Source organism: Micropterus salmoides, unplaced genomic scaffold, assembly GCF_014851395.1.
Source record: "Micropterus salmoides isolate LMB-PRFRI ecotype aquatic unplaced genomic scaffold, ASM1485139v1 Ms_hic_scaffold_13, whole genome shotgun sequence".
NCBI classification, from domain to species: domain Eukaryota; kingdom Metazoa; phylum Chordata; class Actinopteri; order Centrarchiformes; family Centrarchidae; genus Micropterus; species Micropterus salmoides.
The window spans coordinates 9,285,110-9,304,870 of NW_024040374.1; the positions used below are offsets into that span (position 1 = coordinate 9,285,110).

General features: G+C 39.2%; 1 protein-coding gene and 1 non-coding gene across 4 annotated transcripts in view; one reads left to right on the plus strand and one right to left on the minus strand.

Moving 5' to 3' along the window:
* hmcn1 (hemicentin 1) overlaps positions 1 to 19,761 on the plus strand; it is a 102,169-nt gene that overhangs the window by 44,416 nt on the left and 37,992 nt on the right. For all 3 annotated transcript variants that reach the window (XM_038715368.1, XM_038715370.1, XM_038715371.1), the window contains exons 12-38: positions 1,292 to 1,433; positions 1,702 to 1,829; positions 2,124 to 2,237; positions 2,486 to 2,644; positions 4,197 to 4,388; positions 4,467 to 4,562; positions 6,004 to 6,131; positions 6,239 to 6,383; positions 7,846 to 7,958; positions 8,975 to 9,134; positions 9,853 to 10,018; positions 10,598 to 10,725; positions 11,110 to 11,361; positions 11,795 to 11,890; positions 12,081 to 12,275; positions 12,436 to 12,566; positions 13,371 to 13,518; positions 13,715 to 13,841; positions 13,937 to 14,091; positions 14,221 to 14,499; positions 15,016 to 15,297; positions 16,964 to 17,072; positions 17,162 to 17,331; positions 17,435 to 17,589; positions 18,148 to 18,271; positions 18,449 to 18,550; positions 19,225 to 19,401. In XM_038715368.1, the coding sequence (XP_038571296.1) occupies positions 1,292 to 1,433; positions 1,702 to 1,829; positions 2,124 to 2,237; positions 2,486 to 2,644; positions 4,197 to 4,388; positions 4,467 to 4,562; positions 6,004 to 6,131; positions 6,239 to 6,383; positions 7,846 to 7,958; positions 8,975 to 9,134; positions 9,853 to 10,018; positions 10,598 to 10,725; positions 11,110 to 11,361; positions 11,795 to 11,890; positions 12,081 to 12,275; positions 12,436 to 12,566; positions 13,371 to 13,518; positions 13,715 to 13,841; positions 13,937 to 14,091; positions 14,221 to 14,499; positions 15,016 to 15,297; positions 16,964 to 17,072; positions 17,162 to 17,331; positions 17,435 to 17,589; positions 18,148 to 18,271; positions 18,449 to 18,550; positions 19,225 to 19,401 (4,173 nt within the window). The remainder of the gene's footprint in view (positions 1 to 1,291; positions 1,434 to 1,701; positions 1,830 to 2,123; positions 2,238 to 2,485; positions 2,645 to 4,196; positions 4,389 to 4,466; positions 4,563 to 6,003; positions 6,132 to 6,238; positions 6,384 to 7,845; positions 7,959 to 8,974; positions 9,135 to 9,852; positions 10,019 to 10,597; positions 10,726 to 11,109; positions 11,362 to 11,794; positions 11,891 to 12,080; positions 12,276 to 12,435; positions 12,567 to 13,370; positions 13,519 to 13,714; positions 13,842 to 13,936; positions 14,092 to 14,220; positions 14,500 to 15,015; positions 15,298 to 16,963; positions 17,073 to 17,161; positions 17,332 to 17,434; positions 17,590 to 18,147; positions 18,272 to 18,448; positions 18,551 to 19,224; positions 19,402 to 19,761) is intronic.
* trnas-aga lies at positions 16,152 to 16,233 on the minus strand. Its single transcript has one exon. It is a non-coding gene; the product is annotated as a tRNA-Ser (tRNA).

Consider the following 19,761-nt stretch of genomic DNA (forward strand, 5'->3'; position numbering starts at 1 on the left):
GTGATGATGGGAGTGCTAGAGACAGACTTCTTCCTGACAGATTTGTGTCTTCCCTCTCAGGACCCTCCTTGTTCCTGAACTCAGAGGTATACCTGCCCCCCTCAGGGAAGGAGGACCTTGCGAGTTGGAAGTACAGCCTTAGGCACCGCTAAGATTAAGATCAATACAGTGGCAATTTGAGGCTGTAATATATCCAAAGTGTTGCCTGTAAATTTATTATCTGCATCTGGTAAATGAGCTGTATTTCTCTCAAAATGTGGCGTCACTGATGATTGAAGCTGAAGCATCAGTACAAAAATCTATACATTCCTTCACACCCACTGTACTTACTTAGAGTAGGTGTGAAGGAATGTAGGTGGTAGGTGTTACTGCTTATGTGTGTCTATTCAACCTTTTGAACTTGGTGACTAATGGCCTTCCATCGCCCCAGCGCCAACCCAAAGACACTGTCATTTTTTGGTTTATAGATGGCATGCAAGGAACAATGTAGTTCACCTTGCTGTCCACAGCTTCCTTCTGGTCACAGGACAAAATAACTACCTCAAAATAAATCCCTCTCTGGTAATCCTAGATAGAAACAAATTGGAATTTTGTTGTTTTGGAAGTGGTCAAATTCTCTATTGTGACAACAAGTTCTCACACTGTTTTTTCTACACAATGGAAAGGTCAGAGATGATTCTAGCAGTGGGAATAGAATAGAGAAAACACACCCTTAAAAGGTTGAGTTACACATCATGAATCAATTGGAAAATCGTTTCAGATTCCAGAGCTTCTCAGAGTCTGGATTCAATATTCCTCCCTGTTTTACCAATAAAGAGGAAATCATGGTGAAAGATATGCTGTGAAACATTATTAGTTTTAGTAACAGCCATCACTCTTTCTGCTACAGTGACAGTAAAAATCTATTTATGCTCTGTTATCGTTTGGCATTTAAAGGTCCAACATCACCACCTTAGGTGCACTAATATATGTATCAAGATTTTTATCTGATATTTCTCAAAGCCAAATACAATCATATAGTAAATGATGTTGATGGAAATAATTTTTAATTAAAAACTATGATAGAAAAGAGGCTAAAATCAACCTTATATATTTTTTAACTGTAACTTGGATATTCACTGTCACAACTTCTTACCATGACTGTTTCAAATGTTCAGTAAGATCATTGAATGATTGATTGAATATGGCCAATGCACTATATCAAGTGAATTGTGTGGCAAAATTAGATGAAATAGGTATTAATTGATTGATTTTGGCAAATTTGTATTTTTTAATCACTTCTCTTTTCTAGAGGTGCCCAGGGTTTCAGTAGAGCCTCGGAATCAAACCTTTACAAAAGGAGATATAGTGAGGACCAGATGCTCAGCCAGCGGCTACCCTCCACCCCGTCTGGTCTGGACCCACAATGACATGTTCATCATGGCAACCAGCAGGTGAATTCATCTCCTTTCACATGAATAGATTTAAGGACATTTACATGTCAATTAGAACATTTGAAAGTTTTAAAAGGAAGTATGGTTTCCTAAGCTGGTCATTTTTAAAGCTGGAATCTGAAAATGAATGTAAATGTGCTGGTGTTTTATAATTCCAATCAATCACAATCATTAGTTTTACTTATTTTCTCTGTCTCACTCCTACTTGCATTTTTTGATGATGCTGAAATTCCATTAAATTACTGAAATGTTTATCTTGGGTGTTCAGACACAGGATGACTCCTGATGGCACACTGGTTATCAGGAACATGGAGAAAAAAGATGGAGGAGTTTATGGCTGCCTTGCCAGCAACCAGGCTGGGACAGACACAATGACCTCCATCCTCACTTACATTGGTGAGTGCCACAGACCACAAGACAATTATTCATCCATCCATTAGCTATACCTGCTTGTGCTTTAGAGGGGGCCCTGGAGGTAAGGTATACCCTGGACAGATCGTCAGTCAGTCACAAAGTGGACACATAGAGACAACCATTCACACCACACACACTCACTGCGAGGCTGCCTCCGAGCACATGCAGTCAAATGGAAATAAATAAAACAGACGTTTACAATTTGCACTGTATTTCTGTTTGCGCTCGCTATCATACTGATGTCCTGTCTATTGTTCAACAATTCTGCTTCCCTAGAATCTCCTGTAGTGACAGTTGCTCTGAGTGAAATTCTCATTGGCATTGGAGAAACCACAGTGATGACCTGTTCTGCGTCTGGAACCCCACAGCCTGAGATCTGGTGGTACAAAGGTAACACGTTGGAAGTAGAAGGAAGTAAAAACACAAACAAAAACCATGAAAAAATATTAAGAGCTCAGTGTGGAGATAAAATAACAACATTTGAATTACAGAAAAATGTATTCCACATGATTAAGTAGCTTTTAGTTTGTCCCACTATTAGTTTGATACAGTCCAGATATAACACTTGCTTTTTTAAGAACAAAGGTGACCACACTTTGTGGACCACACTCCACTGTTGCATTTGTTCTACTTGCTAGGTGATATCCAGCTGCACTCGTCATCCCTCTTGGACGTGGACAACTTAGGAGGTACACTGACAATCAAGAAGATCCAGGATGTCGATGCTGGCGATTACACCTGTGTAGCTGTCAATGCTGCTGGCACATCATCAGGAAAGATCTCTCTTGATGTTGGAGGTGAGAGTGGCACCAAGTTTAGTTAATGTGATGAACCCAGAATAAAAACAGATTAAGTTGGAAGATTACTACTTGTGTATCCTTGACATAGATGTGAATTTGCAGACGCCAACATTATTCAATTTTACAGGAGGTTGGTATTGATGAAGACTGTCCATATTCTAAGCTTAATAGGTATTTGATTCTGTTCTGGATCCTAAAATCTAATTTACATCATGGGTTGCTTAGTTCTTGCAATTCAGTCCAGTAGTAGATACCTATCTGTCTGAGAATATGGCCCAAAAAACAGTGAACCATGATGTATTGGGTTCTTAGAAAAAGTGACAAAACTTTCTATGAGAAAATACACGGAGAACACAAACCTGTTCCCAAAGAAGAACCCAATCAATGAATTAGCTGTTATGGCTCACAATATATACTAGTGCTGAATGATACAAAGGCTGCTTTGGTGCTGTTAATGAAAGCTGCCTTTGCCAGACCAAGGTCAGAATGTGTCTGGTTTACATCTAAACACAGTGGTGTGTTAATATCCATGTATGGTTAACTGTGCAAGCTAGACTTTTACTCAAAATTTAAAAATGACTTAAACTCATAACACGGAATAATGCTATGTTGGCATATTTCTGCTTTTGTGTAAATACACAATTTTAGTCTTCAATCGACACATATGGAACCCCTAACTGTTGAATATTAAATACGATGATGAAACAATCATGTGAATATGGTATGTATGTATAATTTATGAAATAATTGAAGACGCTTTTAAAACTCAAGTCCTTATTATGAAATGTCATTTCATAATTGAACTTTTTTAATAATTGTTCATTGTTTCATTGTAGCCATTTTATTATAAGATGTCTGTTTTTTATTTCAGTAGAGCATTTTTCCTGATTTTTTTATGTTTTAGTGGTGAGTTGTCACTGCCCTCTCACTTTTCACAGTCATGTACCCCCTGCCTCTATTAAGCTAGCAAGTGCAACAACTATTTACTACAACTAAAAATGAGTTAGCTCCTCTTAGCTAGAGTAATTCGGGTCATTCCTATGTTGCAATGGTCCTATGTGTTCTGGATTTATTTGGCCCATAATGGGAACATGACAAAGGGTCCTGTGGTCCCCAGTTTTAGGGTTAGTGTTTAGGAAGTTAGGGAACTCTGGATCCTGGGATCATAGATAGGCTCCAGCTGGAGCTACAACAATGCCAACATGATTCTGAATCAACCAACTAGATACAGTAACTTAACTTTTGCATGGTTAACAAGACTGCCTTTAACACTTATGGAATGAATGAAATAAAAAGAATGAAAAGTTACATGAAATAAAAAGTGACATTATGAAATATAATTTATATATTTTCCACAATTTATTCATGTGGAAATTTATTTATTTATTTGAACACTTTGGAGCTCCATATGCACACAGTTCTGTACATCTGGTCCCGAAATCAGAAGTAAACAACCTGAGCTTACAGCTTGTATGTAGAATGCAATACAGATGGATGGGTTTCCCCTCAACTTTTCGACCTTTGCCATTCTCAACCTTGATCTCTCCAGCTGCACCCAAGTTCACCCGGGAGCCATCAGATGTAGCTGTGGACATTGGCTCCAATGTGACCCTGCCATGCCTTGCCCAAGGTTACCCTGAACCACAGGTCACCTGGAGGAGAGAGGATGGACTTCCCCTTTCCAACAGACCCCCCACACATGGCACAATTACGCAGAGCAGGGGAGGTCTACATTTCACCAGTAAGTTACTTAGTGGGATATGTGCATACACATTGTACATGTAAAGGTTTAAACCTAAATTTTTTTTTTCTCTCTCAGACTTGTGGGTTGAGGATGAGGCGGTATATGTCTGTGAGGCTCACAACCACTTTGGCAAAATCCAAGCTCAGGCCAGAATCACTGTGACTGGACTGGGTAAGTACAGCATTTGAAAAGTCCTGCCTTTCTGACTATTTCTGCCTCTCTCTCTAAGATAAAGAAGTAGTCTCTTAATTGTCAAATGAATACTAGTGTTCATAGTTTAGTTATTTCAGATAGGCATTGTAATTTTTTATTTGCATCTAGGCTTTCTGTGATTTATTATTGAGTGATCTGTTAAATTAACAATCCCCAATGGGAAACTGATGGTGGTTTGCATGCAATAAATATAGTGGAAAGTGAAGGAATACAGAAGTGTAGCTGAACTGAACTGAAACTGCTCAGATGCCATATGAGCATTGAAATACTTTTGCACTTCAAAGACATAGCCCTGTGGAGCACAAAATGCACACACACACACGCTTACATATGCTTAAATTTTTGTCTTTTTTTGCTGAACAAGAATTTTTCTGAATAGGTCTAATCCAAGATCACATCTACTTTCCATGTCCAGTGCATTTTATAAAACAACACACAGTACCTTTTGAGTACCTACATCTGTCTGTATATCTTTGTGGATGTTTGTGTGTTTCATGTGTCTTTACACATGAGTGTTAGTTCATTAGTAACCACAGTTAACCACTGTTTCTGTTTCACTGTTTTCTGTACAGTGAAAACACACTGACCCATTTCCCTATCGACAGCATTTTCTTATGAGACATAAACCCTTTGGACAATGGTAGAAGTAGAGAGCAATGACGTTGGCATGTCAATAGCATGTGTGTGTGTGTGTGTGTGTGTGAGGCCAAACCATTAAGACAAATCATCAAGTGTGTGTGTTTATATATGTGCTGTTTATAGGTATGCATACGTGAGGGAAGAAAGGGATGTGTCGATACTTTTAACAGCTGTGGAAAATGTATACTGCATATGCTGTGTTTTTTGTATGTGTTAATAGCAACCAAGCATTCCCTATTCATTAAACTGTTCACACATAAACAGTTGATCATGTGCTTCCTTTGAGTTTTGCCAGTGATAAAGACCTTTGATTGTTAGTTTATTATGTTTGTCTGAGAATATTTACAGTGAAAATAATAAAATAAAATAAATACAATTACACTTTTTGTCCATTCTGCTGACACACCAAATTTTAAGCATTTGTCATATTTGACTTCTCCATTTTTTGACTGTTTGTGAGATTTTTAAGGATGAATTAGATTGCAGTAATTGGTTGGATTATTTTGGTTGTATGCTTTCAGACACTTGACTTCTCTGTGTGTGTGTGTGTGTGTGTGTGTGTGTGTGTGTGTGTGTTTACACAGAAGAGGCTGCTACATATTGTACATCTCAACAATATCAAATAGCTTCACAGGATTTTTACAGCTCCCTGCTGATCTGAATCTACTTAATAATTTTCTTTAATGCTTTCCTGTTGTCCTCTCAGTCTTGTTGATTTTTTGACATAATCTCTGTATAATTGTTTGCATGGTATCTGCAGTCTCGCCTGTCATTGCGATGAGTCCGACTGTGCTTAGTGTGATCGAGGACCAGCAGGTGACTTTGCCCTGTGTGCTATTGGCTGGGAATCCGCTGCCTGAGAGGCAGTGGCTGCACAACTATGGCCTGGTAAGGACACAGAGAGAAACACTTTTTAGATTTCTTGTGGGTCTTTATTTTGCATCTGAGTGAAAACATGATCTCATATGAACTAATTTAACCTACAAAACTTTCAGGTGACCTCAGACCAGTATGTTACAGTGAGGAAGGATGGCAGTCTGCATATTGATAGAGTCCGGCTGGACGATGCAGGTGACTACACCTGTTTGGCTGAAAGCGTTGTTGGGGCCACCAACCATACCACCACTGTCAACGTCTATGGTAATGTACAAGAACATACATACAAACCAACTATAAACAGACATACATATGCACAATGAGGAAAATGCAGCAGTTTAGTTTGGTGGTACCTTGTTGAGTTTTTGAGCACAAGCTGGACCCATATTGTTCCCGGTGTTGGGAGTAACGCGTTGGACTTTTTTAAAGAACAACACCTTACTGTAAGTCCCCCTATATCGCATTTATAAGAAGTATACACATTTAATAAATACCTTATAACATACTACAATGTAGCTACAAGCTGATTTAAGTGTTTATTAATGCATGTGAAAAACTATAATTCCTTATAGGTGCTCCCATGAGTGTATGCTGGTGTATAAAAAGATAATAAATAGAAAATATAGTAAAACCTGTTGTAATACGTTATAATTGTAATACTGTAAATGAATAACCCCTTCAAAATGTCTATTAAATGTATTAAATAGGGGTTCATAAAATTAAGTGTTGCCATTGAAACAATCCAAGTTTTAAAAAATTTAAACGCCAGTCATAGTAAAAAAGCACAGGTGTAATGACACTAAGTTCAGCTAGTTCCAGATTCGTGGTGTTGTGCATACTGGAACACTTAATTGAACTGAGCCATGGTTAATGTTATTAGTCACCTGTGCCTTTTCTGCTATGACTAGTCGAAACATCTTCTGTGAAAAAGGTCTATTGTGAAGTAAATGTTTTATGAGATATGAAATGCCCCTCTGTCTTTTTTTTCTATTTAATTCTGTTCCCTCCTCCGTGTCCCGCTGCCCGTCTTAAATGTCTCCTTTACACTGCAGACGGCTCTTAACCTCATGAATGGGATTATCTGAAGTTGCATTAAAACCAGGGGCAGCTGAGGGTAATGGCAGATTTTGGAGCACAGTCAGAGAGGAAAATGTGTTCTCTATTCATACTAAAGTCAGTCATTTCCAGATCCTACCAACTTAAATAGGAATTGTAATGTAAGTAAAAGCACTGGCTCCCTCAGTACTAATTAGGTCAGTCCTTTTCAAATATACATACAAAAACCACTGGCTATTTACACTGTGTAGTTCAGCGTATAGTAAATTTGCCCTAACCTATGAAAAATACTTTACATGGAGCCTACATAAAGTGAAGTACACACTCATATTGTCTACACTGTGAATGATTTAGTTGTTTAGTGAAATCACATTTTTCATTTCCAAGAAGATTCTCCAAGCGTCCAAGGGCTGATCTTTTCTACAGATTCCCTCATAACAAAAAACAAAAACAAGACAGATAGTGAAGGAATGAGGGAAAGGACAAGAAAGGGAAGAATAAAATAAGAGCAGTATCCATCTTGAATGTTGTGTGTTAAGTAAGGCACAGGCTTTCTCCAGATGCCTTTGAGAAACATGCAACAAAAGAGAAAAATGCATCTGTACAACCACTAGATTTTGTAAATACTTGAGGAATATATTTATGTGTCTTCATTTTTTCTTGTTTCCAGTTATCCCTACCATTCAGCATGGCCCTCAGGTGTTCAGCACAATTGAGGGCATACCCATCCCTCTGCCCTGCCGCGCCAGTGGAATACCCACCCCTGACATTACATGGGCAAAGGTATGTATTGGCATTACCACTCTGAGGATAAAGTAAGCCACAGTAAGAGCCAGTACTCTACTTGCAGCGTGCTGTTTAGTGATAAAAGTCATAATTTCTTACACTAGGGCTTCACATGTCCAAGAGGCATATTATGATGTCTTGACTCACGAACTCCTGTGAAACCGAATGCTGGTATGCAGTTTATTTGAATTGGAAATGTGTACTATTTAAATTTAGGTAGTGTGACAGTGCAGTTTTGGGCAGTAATAAGCACAAATTGAAAGAGTCCAGAAATGGATGTGGACTATTTTCAACTACAGGTTCTTGCATTGTTTTGTGTCAAAGGTCAGGGTTGCTAATTTATTTTATTGGACAATACTCTGTTGATGGGCTCTGGCAAGACAATAGCACATGATAGGAAAATGCCTGTGTGAGGATACATGTGTTTGCCTCATGTGCTGCTGCATGAAATCAGCACTACCTGTGACTCTTGGTCTGTAGGCTACAGTGTGATCCTTCTTTACATGTGTATTTTTGGTTGTTAGTGTGTACTGTAAGCCACTGTGTGTATGTGGACAGTCCCTCGCTCTTTTCCATCTTTTACACTAGTTTCTCTGAGTTGTAAAAGTGATGCTGTAAAAGTGAACAGGGCTAGAGGGACATATGAAACTAGACCCTGCTAAGTTTTGCACCAGCTGTTAAGATTCGATTCCCTCTGATTCATTTGCTGTTCTCTATAACATCACTCAAGTCAAGTTAGTCACATCAGAGCTAAAAGGGCAGTACAGAAGAGGCACAATCCTGATACACTGACATCACATTTGCATTGTGTTTTGTTTCATTTGCCATTCTATAACTTTAAAAAAATTCATAGCCTTTTTATTTAGCAGCAGGGGTGAAAATCAAATCATACATTTAGGAACAAACCACACACCCAACCTCTTTCTTGGACATGTCCACCAAGTGTTAATAAACCTGAGTTAATGAAACAAACTATGGCCCCTGCCCTTTCCCTGCTGTGATTTGTTTTGTAGGGTGGGGAGCAGCTGTACTTGGGTGGTCCAGCCTTCTCCCTGGATTCTGACGGTAGCCTCCTCATCACCTCCCCCTCTGGAAATGAGTCTGGAGAGTTCATCTGCACAGCTACAAATGCTGCCGGCTACGCCTCCAGGAAGGTCCAGCTCACTGTCTATGGTACACTCTAAATAAATAAAGTAAATAAAGTCTGAACAAAGATAAAGAAGACAAAGATTCTTTAGGATAAATAGCTGGCAAAATCCATAACGAGTCATGTCACTGTGTCAGATTATGCAAGACAAAGACTTCACAGTGTAAAGATAGTCAGATGCCTAACACTACAAAACAAGATCTAATATTCACTATTATGGCCTAATGGTTTCAATATAATTGTAGTTTACCATGTCTATGTGTAGATTCAGTGTCCTACAGTTTCCCCTAATGGCTATTGATTCTTAAAGCCAAACTTACACTTTACTTTAACTACAAAACATAGTCACTCACACATTTCTGTAGCTCATTTATTCATCACTTTTACCAGCAATTACTTTAGCTTGATAATCACATCTGCCTTAATAAGATGACCACCTTTAAAATTAGCCACATATAGAAAATGGCTTTTCTGATGGGGTATGACTTTGTTCTTTTTGAAAATATAAATTGGCACATAAATGCAATATGAGCAATGGCAGAGACTGTAAGTGAGGAAGGAACAACACAAAACCACTATGTAACAGGATTATTGAAATATCTCATCTTTTTCTCTTTTGAAATGAATTCTTTGTTTGCACGTTTATACCTAATTTATACATTGTCTGAAATATGTCTAAAAATTTTGAGTTGAGTCACTGTTCTGTTTCTGTGTTTACCTGCCGGTGTATGTATGTATTTCTAGTCCGTCCTAGATCAGACGTTGGCGGCGCTGGAGGCTCAGCAGAGCCAAAAAAAATGTCCGTGATTGAGGGTGAAGATGCTGTTTTGCCCTGTGAGGTCTACAGTGTCCCACCTCCCAGCAAAAGCTGGGCCAAGGAGAGGCAGCTTATCTCCCCTTTCTCTCCCAGGTAAAACACCTACAGAACCACACATAATACTAATGTTGTTCATGGATCATCCAACAACCTGTTGTACACTGCTGGGTATTTATTCATTTTTCACTAAAATCATCCCCATCCCTATTTTTAGACACAGACAAAAATACCTTGCTGCCTTAAAACACACATGAATAAAAATTGATCCTTAAAGATAAATAACATTTGGTAAAATCATATTATCCTGGCTGTAACCTCAAACTATGTTTGATTTGTAGTTCTAAAAGACTAAGAGAACCTCCATGCTGTCTACATTACTGTGCTCTATGTCTGGATCGTTTGTAGCCTCAGGGTATAGTTTGTGGTTTTATAGGATGACTGAGTAATCATAGTTTTCTCTGTGATCTGCTTTACCTACTGTGCGTCTGCCACAGCAGCTGTAATTGCGGTTGATGGTGGATTAGTAAGAATTACTGGAGTATCTGTTTACAGAAAAAGTCACTGAGTGGAAAAAACAGTGAGTGTGTGTGCTTGTTTCATAATAATTGCCACTCAGACTTTCACTTTACAGTTTAGTTCATTGCTATTTGTTTGTTTATGTGTTCCTCACAGGCACACTCAGCTTCCCTCAGGCTCCATGAAGATCTTGGAGACCAGAGTGTCAGACAGCGGACTTTATGTGTGTCTTGCCACTAATATTGCTGGTAACCTAACACAATCCATTGAGCTGAGTGTTTTGGGTAAGTTCAAACATCACAAATACAAACAAAGTTTTATAATGAAATCATCATTGGCATCAGCAGTGTAGCTTTTTTCTATCATAAATGCAAGAATTCTTGTCAAGTAAATGTTAAGGTATTTTTGAGTTGTGCCTGAATACATAAAATGATTTTCTTCCATCAGCTGTCATGTAATTGATTCTGTCTGACACAGCTGAACAGCAATTTAAATTCAGACATTCAATACTTATAATTTCCCAAATGTGAGTTGCAGTCTAGACACATATCATTTGGGATTACATAGAATAACTACTATCAGGCGTGTACCTGTGTGATAAATAACATTCATGTGCAGCCGAGTTACTAAAACTTATTAAATCTGTACCTCTGTCATCTGTGCCGCAGTGCCCCCCAGTATCCAGGCTGGCCCCAGGGTAATGAAGGTACAGGTGGGTCACCCTGTGGAGCTGCCCTGTATGGGTAGAGGGGTCCCAGAACCCACCCTTACCTGGACGAAGGATGGTAAGAGGTACCCAGTATCACCTGATGGCAGCTTGGCATTGAGAAATGTGGGACTGGATGATGAAGGAACCTACACCTGCACAGCAACTAACAGTGCAGGCAGAGACGAGGCTCAAGTTCGGCTTCTAGTGCAAGGTTGGTTTCAGTTAACGTGTCGATCCCACAGACTTGCACTGTGGTCAGTATATGTTGGATTTAAGTTGCGTTAAACCAAGTGACAAACATACAGTATATCTCCCTGTCTGACTCTTTTATTTTTTGAGGAAAAAACATCAAATAATAGGCCTACATGCACTATATAATAATTTTTATTCGTAGTAATGACAGTGTTTATTACTCTGATTTTAAATTATGTATGGATCAGAAATCTACAGCGCAAAACACTGTACACATGCTAATGTAATACATACTGAACCATATGTTCAGTTCAGTCTCTAATTCTTTATTTGAATGATGGCTGATTCAATACAGTACATTTTTTTTAAAGATGCATACTAAAACTGCTACAGATGCTTTTTTAGTGTGTGTATTTTGTAGTGTATATTTGTTATTGTTTGTGTGTTTTCAGTGCCCCCTGTGGTTGAGGTATTGGAGCCCCCCTTCAATAGTCCCCTGCAGGAGAGAGTTGCAAACCAGCGTATTGCATTCCCTTGCCCTGCCAAAGGTAAAGGGAAATTTTCACCCTCTGATATTATGAAAAATATCAGAGGGAATGAATGAATGAATTATGAAAGATTTTACTTACTTACACACCTATCAAATGTGACATTTAGTGAGACAAAGTTAATTCTAAACATTCTACTAAAAGTAGACACTATACTTTCACAAGTACTTTATCTTCTTCTGTCTTTCAGGTCTTCCTAAGCCAGTGATTCGGTGGTTGCGTAATGGCCAGGAACTGACAGGTAATGAGCCTGGTGTGTCCATCCTGGAGGACGGTACACTGCTGATTCTGGCTGCAGTGTCACCGCTGGATAATGGAGAGTATGTCTGTGCTGCTGCCAATGATGCCGGATCCACTGAGAGGAAGTACCAGCTCAAAGTCAATGGTGATGTGTTCTCTTTGCTTCTTCCTGAGACTTTGGAATAGGTTACCAGCTCAAAGTAGTTTCAGTGCACTGAAAACATCAGCTTCTGTCTTGAATTTTGCATTCACTGGATTCTGTTGAAATGCTTAAAGTTCAATAATCAACTTTGACACCTCCACAGTGCCCCCAGATTTCCGTGAGAGTGAAACTCCAGGCAATGTGTCATTGGTCCTGAGCCAGTCCACCAGTTTGGTGTGTGATGTTACAGGAAGTCCAACCCCTGTCATCACCTGGTACAAGGATGGGATTCTTGTAGGTGAAATTGCACTGATTAAACTGTTAACATATATTTTATACAAAACATGTTCATAGTTGTTATTCATGTTTACAACTTACAACAATTTTTACAAATCTTACTTCTTTTAAAGGTAAATATACACATCAAAGTAAGAGAGATTAAGTAATATGCTGCCATATAATTTGTATAACCTATACTTAAACTGTGGTCTAGTAAGTCCTCTACAAGGATTGGATCACAAAACCTTATATGCATAAAAGGAATAAGAAATTATAATTAACCTTAACATGTATTAATGAAAGTGCTCATAAAGACTGAATGAGCTCTGATCACAGGGTACACTATCCAAGAGAACAGATCTAAACCACAGTGGACTGTGTGTGGTCAAAGCTGTAATGACAGAATAATTATGATAAATTGAAGCGAGAACAGAGAGTTAGCAGACACTTCGCTGTAACATCCCAGTTAGCTGGCTGCTTTTTGTTCCCCCTTTACTGCAAGGCACAGATGGGGGAATCAGAGTGCTTACTTTAATCTGCTAATCATGAGCAATCTAAAGAAAGACACTGCTGTTTTTGACTCTAAGCAACAATTTAAAACCTTTCATGTTTTGTATTTATTAAATTGTATTTTTCATTTAAATAGGCTATTGTTCAATTCTGCCTGAGTTGTGAGCTGCAGCTGTTCTTTAGTTTAGATCCTTTTATCATGATGTCTTCTAATTTGTTAATTATTGTCAGGCAGTATTTCCTAAACTGTATCTTATGTTGTTATTTTTGTTTTCGTGTTTGATTTAATTTATTCATGTTGATCGACAGGTAGTTGCTAGTAACAGCATCAAGATTCTTGATATGGGAAAAACCCTGAGACTACTGAAGGCAGACATAACAGACGCAGGCACCTACAGTTGTAAAGCTATCAACATTGCTGGCAGCACAGAAAAAGACTTCTTCCTTGACGTACTGGGTGAGTAAGGGCGGTAAGCAGTTGTCTGTGGAAACGCCAAGAATAACAGGAAAAGAGCTGTGTGCAGACTTTTGGACACACAGAACATGAAATTAATCCTGCATTAAAAAGAAGCCAAATGTGTAGGACTTTCTCACTTAATCACTTTCTTGATGAGTCAGCTAATACACTATCAAACTCTTGCTCTGTGCTCCAGTCCCACCAACCATTGTAGGTTCAGGATCTCCTCGAGATGTTTCAGCCATTGTCAAACAGGAGATCAGTCTTGAGTGTAAGGTGCAAGGAGTGCCCTTTCCCACAATCCACTGGTACAAGGACAGGAAGTAAGTGGCTTCTAATATTAGAGTATTTACTGTCTACATTATGGGAAGAATGATCAAACAAATTGAAAAAACATTTGTTAAACTTTTGTTTCTAGGCTGGTGTTTCTTGGTGATCCAAACCTAGAGGTCACCAACATGGGTCAGGTTTTGAGAATAAAAAGTGCCCGTCTTGGGGACAAGGCCCGGTACCAGTGTAGTGTAATGAATACAGCTGGCAAACAGTCCAAGGACTTCAACCTAAGTGTCTTTGGTGAGTGTGGATTTTTTCAGATCCTACGCAGTCAGGTTCTATGTGCAAAGCATACTCTATATAAACTATATATGTAAATATGTTCACACACCGTACGTTACCAAAATTACGTTTGTGCCTTTATTGCAGTGCCCCCCTCCATCAAAGGTGGTAACATAACCTCAGAGGTCACTGCCCTGCTGGACACGGTGGTAACACTGGAGTGTGAGGCACGTGGAGTGCCGCTTCCCACCATCACATGGTACCGAAATGGAGAGGCCATTTTGTCCAACCGACAGGCTCAGTACGTCGAGCGAGGCCACTACCTGAAGATCCCTCGAGCGCAGGCGTCTGATGCTGGCCAGTACATCTGCAAGGTGACCAGCTTGGCTGGGAGCGCTGAGAGGAGCTATGAACTGGACGTTTACTGTAAGAACCTGACACCTGACAATTTACATACATTTCCTTTTTTAACTGTGCTGTATGTCAGCTTGAAACAAAAGCTTTTAGACACTCATCTTAATGTGATTTAGAAAATAAATAGCACATTTTGGCACTAAATCAGGTTTTCAAAATGTAAGAACTGAGTAACTCTCAGAACTTGAGCATTTGCAATTCTTCTCATATGTGCTGAGCTCATAACCTTATTATTATATTAATCAGAGCTTTAAGGCATTTGTTTTTACTTACAAAGCATAAAGACATTCGTAGCAGTCAAGAATAATTTCAAACAGCTGTGGATAGTAGGAAAACAATTTAATAAAAAAAAAAATCCTTGATCCTTGAACAACAAAAAAATGGATACAGAAAGGAGGACTTTTATATGTTGTTGGCTGATGAAAGCCTTGAGAGTGTGAGATTTAATTAGGATATCAGTCAAGCAGAAAAGTCCTTGAGGCTCTAACCCTCCTTTTGTTCTGTTCCTTTTTTTTATGCATTCCCCAGTGCCTCCTACCATCACAGGGGGTGAGGACGGGCCAACTGAGAGGAAAGTGGTCCTCAGTAAGCCTCTGATCCTGGAGTGTAATGCTGGGGGACACCCTCCCCCCTCTCTTACCTGGCTGAAGGATGGAGTTCCTGTGCGTGATGGTGAAAGCGTCCGTGTTCTCGAGCAGGGGGGTAAAATAGAAATCCTCTCAACCACGGTCTCAGACTCGGGACGTTACATTTGCGTCGCTACAAGCATTGCTGGGGAGAAGGAGGTCAAATACGACGTCAGAGTTTTAGGTATAGAAACCTAAAAATAACTGTTTGGCCATACACTGTGCTCACACTAACATACACAGCACACACTATAAACACTCATGCCTCATTGTTTTTATTGTTGCATTGTTACCGTCAGGCTGATAGAAACTAATGAGAAAACAAGTGTTCTAACTCTATGCCTCAAAGATTGTGTATAGTTTAAACTTTATAATATATATCTTTTCTACGAGGTTGGCTTGCTTGAGTGCATTTAACGTATGTTATGGCAATATATATAATCATTCTAAAACCTTGACCTGACCTCACTGTTCTTTCACATTGATTTCTTTGGTGGACTGTGACTCATACTGTTGTCATTAATGAAACTACAGAATTATTTGTCTCCCTGCATAGTTTAACTCTGCTCACAAAGATAGCAAGTTCAAAAGAAACAGAAGCACATCAAAAAAAACACATCAGAGAGAGAAGACTTCCTAGAAGGCTGTTACCATAAATGGCCACCCAGCTATAAGTGTTTTATAGCTGCTATAAAGATTATGATATAAAGAGTCGGGACATTTGCTGAGGACTTATCTTGGTCCAGGTTACATAAGCCATACTGTAACACATAGAGCAATGTTGCTTAAGCTGACATCATAAACTATCCTGAATTGTTAAGATTAGTGATGTTAGTTAAAAACTTGATTTGCTTTTATGTATTTCCACCTTTAACTCATTCACAATGCTTATCAGTAGAAACAGCAGTGCTTGCTTCATGGTGTAAAATAGATGACATCATCTGCTTCTGTAACCACATTGTAGATAAGAAGGAGCCTCTCTGGTATTTTAATCTTAATTTTATTCTTTAACAGTTTGAGACAGCTGAGAAAATGTGCCGTTGTCGGCAGGATTCGAACCTGCGCGGGGAGACCCCAATGGATTTCTAGTCCATCGCCTTAACCACTCGGCCACGACAACTTGATATATGAAGTCTGAGCTGAGACAGTTGCTTCCCGCTGAGGCTGTTGCTATCTACACCATGTGTATATTCCACTTGAGAAACAGACACCTGCCATTTCACCATGGCTTTGCATTTCTGACTGATAACAGAAAATTAGTTCAGTACATTTCAGAGCAAGAGACAGCAAGCAGAAGATTTTATCTTTACATACCTCATACCTGATCTTTTCTGATATTGTTATTATAAGAGTATAATAAGTATAATATATAAATAGAGGGAGAATAGAAAGAATGAATAAAAGTAATAGAAAACTGTTTTAAAGCTGTGATCTTATAATTCATTCAAAAATGTAAATTTAGCCTTTAATTCATTATGAAAAGGGTTTTCCAGTCTTAAATATAGGGAAATATTAATTTTAAAATTACATAATAATTTATTGTGGTTTTCCAGAGTAGAATAGATTAAAATATTAGTAGACAATGCAGTAGAATCGCTGCTGGGTCTTTGTGGTAATCACATACAGGGGCTCTTTGGATACTTTAGGTGTACTGTGCTTATTCCATCTTGTGAAGGAATCATTGCATGGGTGAAATATATATAAATTGATTACCTTGGATCGTTTTATATACATTCCATGAATGAGAACTGCATTTTACATATTTGATTGGGACTATATTCCTTCCATGCAATAAACCCTTCACAAATTGGAATAAGCACATTGAAATATTAATTTTTTTTCAATCCTAGTCCCTCCTTTCATTGATGGAGCTGATGATGTGACAGACAGCACAGTGATAATTGACAGCCCTTTAGAGTTGGAGTGTCAGGCCACTGGAACACCTGGACCTGTCATAACGTAAGATTTCCATCTCATGCATACAGATAAACAGACATAAATACACATGAATACACACACATATTCTCTGTAAAATTATTGTTTTCTAGGTGGTATAAAGATGGAAAACCGGTCCGACAGGGTGAGGGGTTGCGGGTAGCTGCCAGTGGTCGACGACTTGTTGTTTCCCGCGCTCAGGTCTCTGACACGGCTCGTTTTCAGTGTGTGGCCACTAATGAAGCAGGAGGCCACGAGAAGGACTTCAATGTGGTAGTTCATGGTACAATTTTAAAATGCTATCATATGATCTCCCACTTTGGGTAAATTACTACTAATTTACTGTTAAAAAGTGTAAAATAACTTTAGCCTCTTTCTCTATCCAGTTCCTCCATCCATTCGTACCACCGGGTCTGCTGAACGTTCAGTGGTTGTCCACAAGCCCGTCAGTCTGGAGTGCATCTCCAGTGGCATCCCTCCTCCCAGCATTACCTGGCTTAAAGATGGCCGACCTGTCGACACAACACATGGGCACCTTAAGGTGGATTCTCTTATAAACTGTATATAAATTAAATCATTTTTATATTGCTTACCTCCGGAGTAGGAACAACTTCAGCCAAACCCTACAGGCTGACTTATGCTGCTGAAATTAATACTATTAATCTATACTATAAATCGATCACTGAATGTCACATGGATTTAAAAAAAAAACCACTGTTTTGTTTCAAGGTGGTCTTTGATTGGCGATATGAGTCACTCCAATGCAACACAAAAGAAAAACACTCAGCTGTGTGGCTAGTATTATTCCATCATGCTGGTGTACTGTAAGGACATTATAATCATGCTAATATCAACACTGTTGCTGCAATAGCTCTCTTCACCAACCCCACCTCTTTCTGTGTGTTTTTTGTGATGTTTTCAAGAATGAAACCGTGACTTTGCAGTCACAGGAAAATGTTTCTCTCCTTGATTCACAAATTGACAAATCCTTCTGACATGTAGAATATACAATATGTTTATGCTCACATTTTAACATGAAAAGTAGTTACCAGCCTCATTCTCTTTGTCCTGTGTGTATTTGTGCTTTTATCTGTTACAGCTGGAGTCAGCAGGCAGAATGCTAAAGGTCACAGAGGCAAGACTAGAGGATTCTGGGAGATACACCTGCCTGGCCACCAATGCAGCTGGTGAAGCCCAGCAGCACATACGGCTAAGTGTCCATGGTAACTTAAAGATACACACAACACTCTCCTTGAATGTTTCTGTTTCTTGTCTCATTCATCTTCTGGTTTCTGTCATATATACTTCTCTCTACTTTTTGTGCCAAGGGATTAGGTGGAGACAGGAGAATATCATCTGATAAATTGTTGTTCTTATGCGTAATACTGTGTGTCCCTCAGAGCCTCCCAGTATCCCCTACTCTGGAGAGATCATCAACCAGACCATCCTGTCAGGCTTTCCCACTGAGCTTGAGTGCAAGGCCACAGGCAGCCCATTACCCGGTAAGACGGCTCACAAACTTCCTCCTCCATCCTGCTGTGCTCACTCACAGGCTTCAGGGTGTAGTTTCCTTTGACTGCTGAGTTGGAATTGGCTTCACTGCCGCTTATCTTTAACCATTAATGAAACGATGTAAAATTGATCTCAGATGACTCCCTACAGGCAGCATCACTCTCTTAGCACTGCCTTTCTTTCCAGTCTGCAAGTTCAGTCTGACAAGCAGTCGCATTCCTGTGTAATTGAACACTCTTTTCTTTGGATGTTTCTGCATTTCACAGAAGGTGTTTCATTCCAACAATCTGATATCTGTGAAACCATGTTACGCGTGAATATATTTTATTAGTAAACTATTTCAAGCTCCATTGTGGGAAGCAAAAAGTTTATGAAGCACTAAATGGTAAAATAGGTCAAAATACATACGAACCCTCCAGATCTTTTTCCTTTTCTGAGGGTTAAAACAACTCTACCCAACCCTAAACTCTTTTAAATCAAGGCTAAATACAGGCCTGCTTTTTTATTAGGTTTTGGGTTGTTTCTGCACTGTTACTGTACTCCAACGTGTATTCCTCTATCTAGTGTTTTAATTTATATTTGTTTTCCTCTCTCTGGTGTCTTTTAAATGTCAGTTCCATGCATTTTTTGTTTTATGTAAAGCGATTTGGTCTTTGTGCTTCAGCCATCACTTGGTACAAAGATGGCCGACCGCTGACAAGTGCAGCTGGGGTGACAATGCTGAAGCGTGGCCAGGTTCTGGAAATTGAACGGGCTCAACTGTCTGATGCTGGGGTATACAGATGTGTAGCTGTCAACCTGGCTGGAGTTGCTGAGATATCCCATAGCTTGCAGGTGTATGGTAAGTGACTTTTTACATGGCATTCATTAAACAGAGATTGGCTGATCCTTTAAGAAATCAGATAAGTAGGCCTCATAACAATCTTTCTCTATACCTGGGAGATGACTAAGTGACACATGGTTAAAATCCAGTTATCCACCTCATCCAACTTCTTAAAAATCCAGCAGCATGACTATATGTCATGTATTTATTAGGGGTCCAAGACCAAGTGGGCTGTACCAGCGAAGCGGCTGGGAACCCTATTGTTTTCGCTAAGATTATTATTTTTTTTTTATGATTCTGTGCATAAAACTGATACTACAGCCTAGACGGTAAGTGCTACAGATGCGAAACTCACAGGTTAGGTTCACAGCCCCAAGA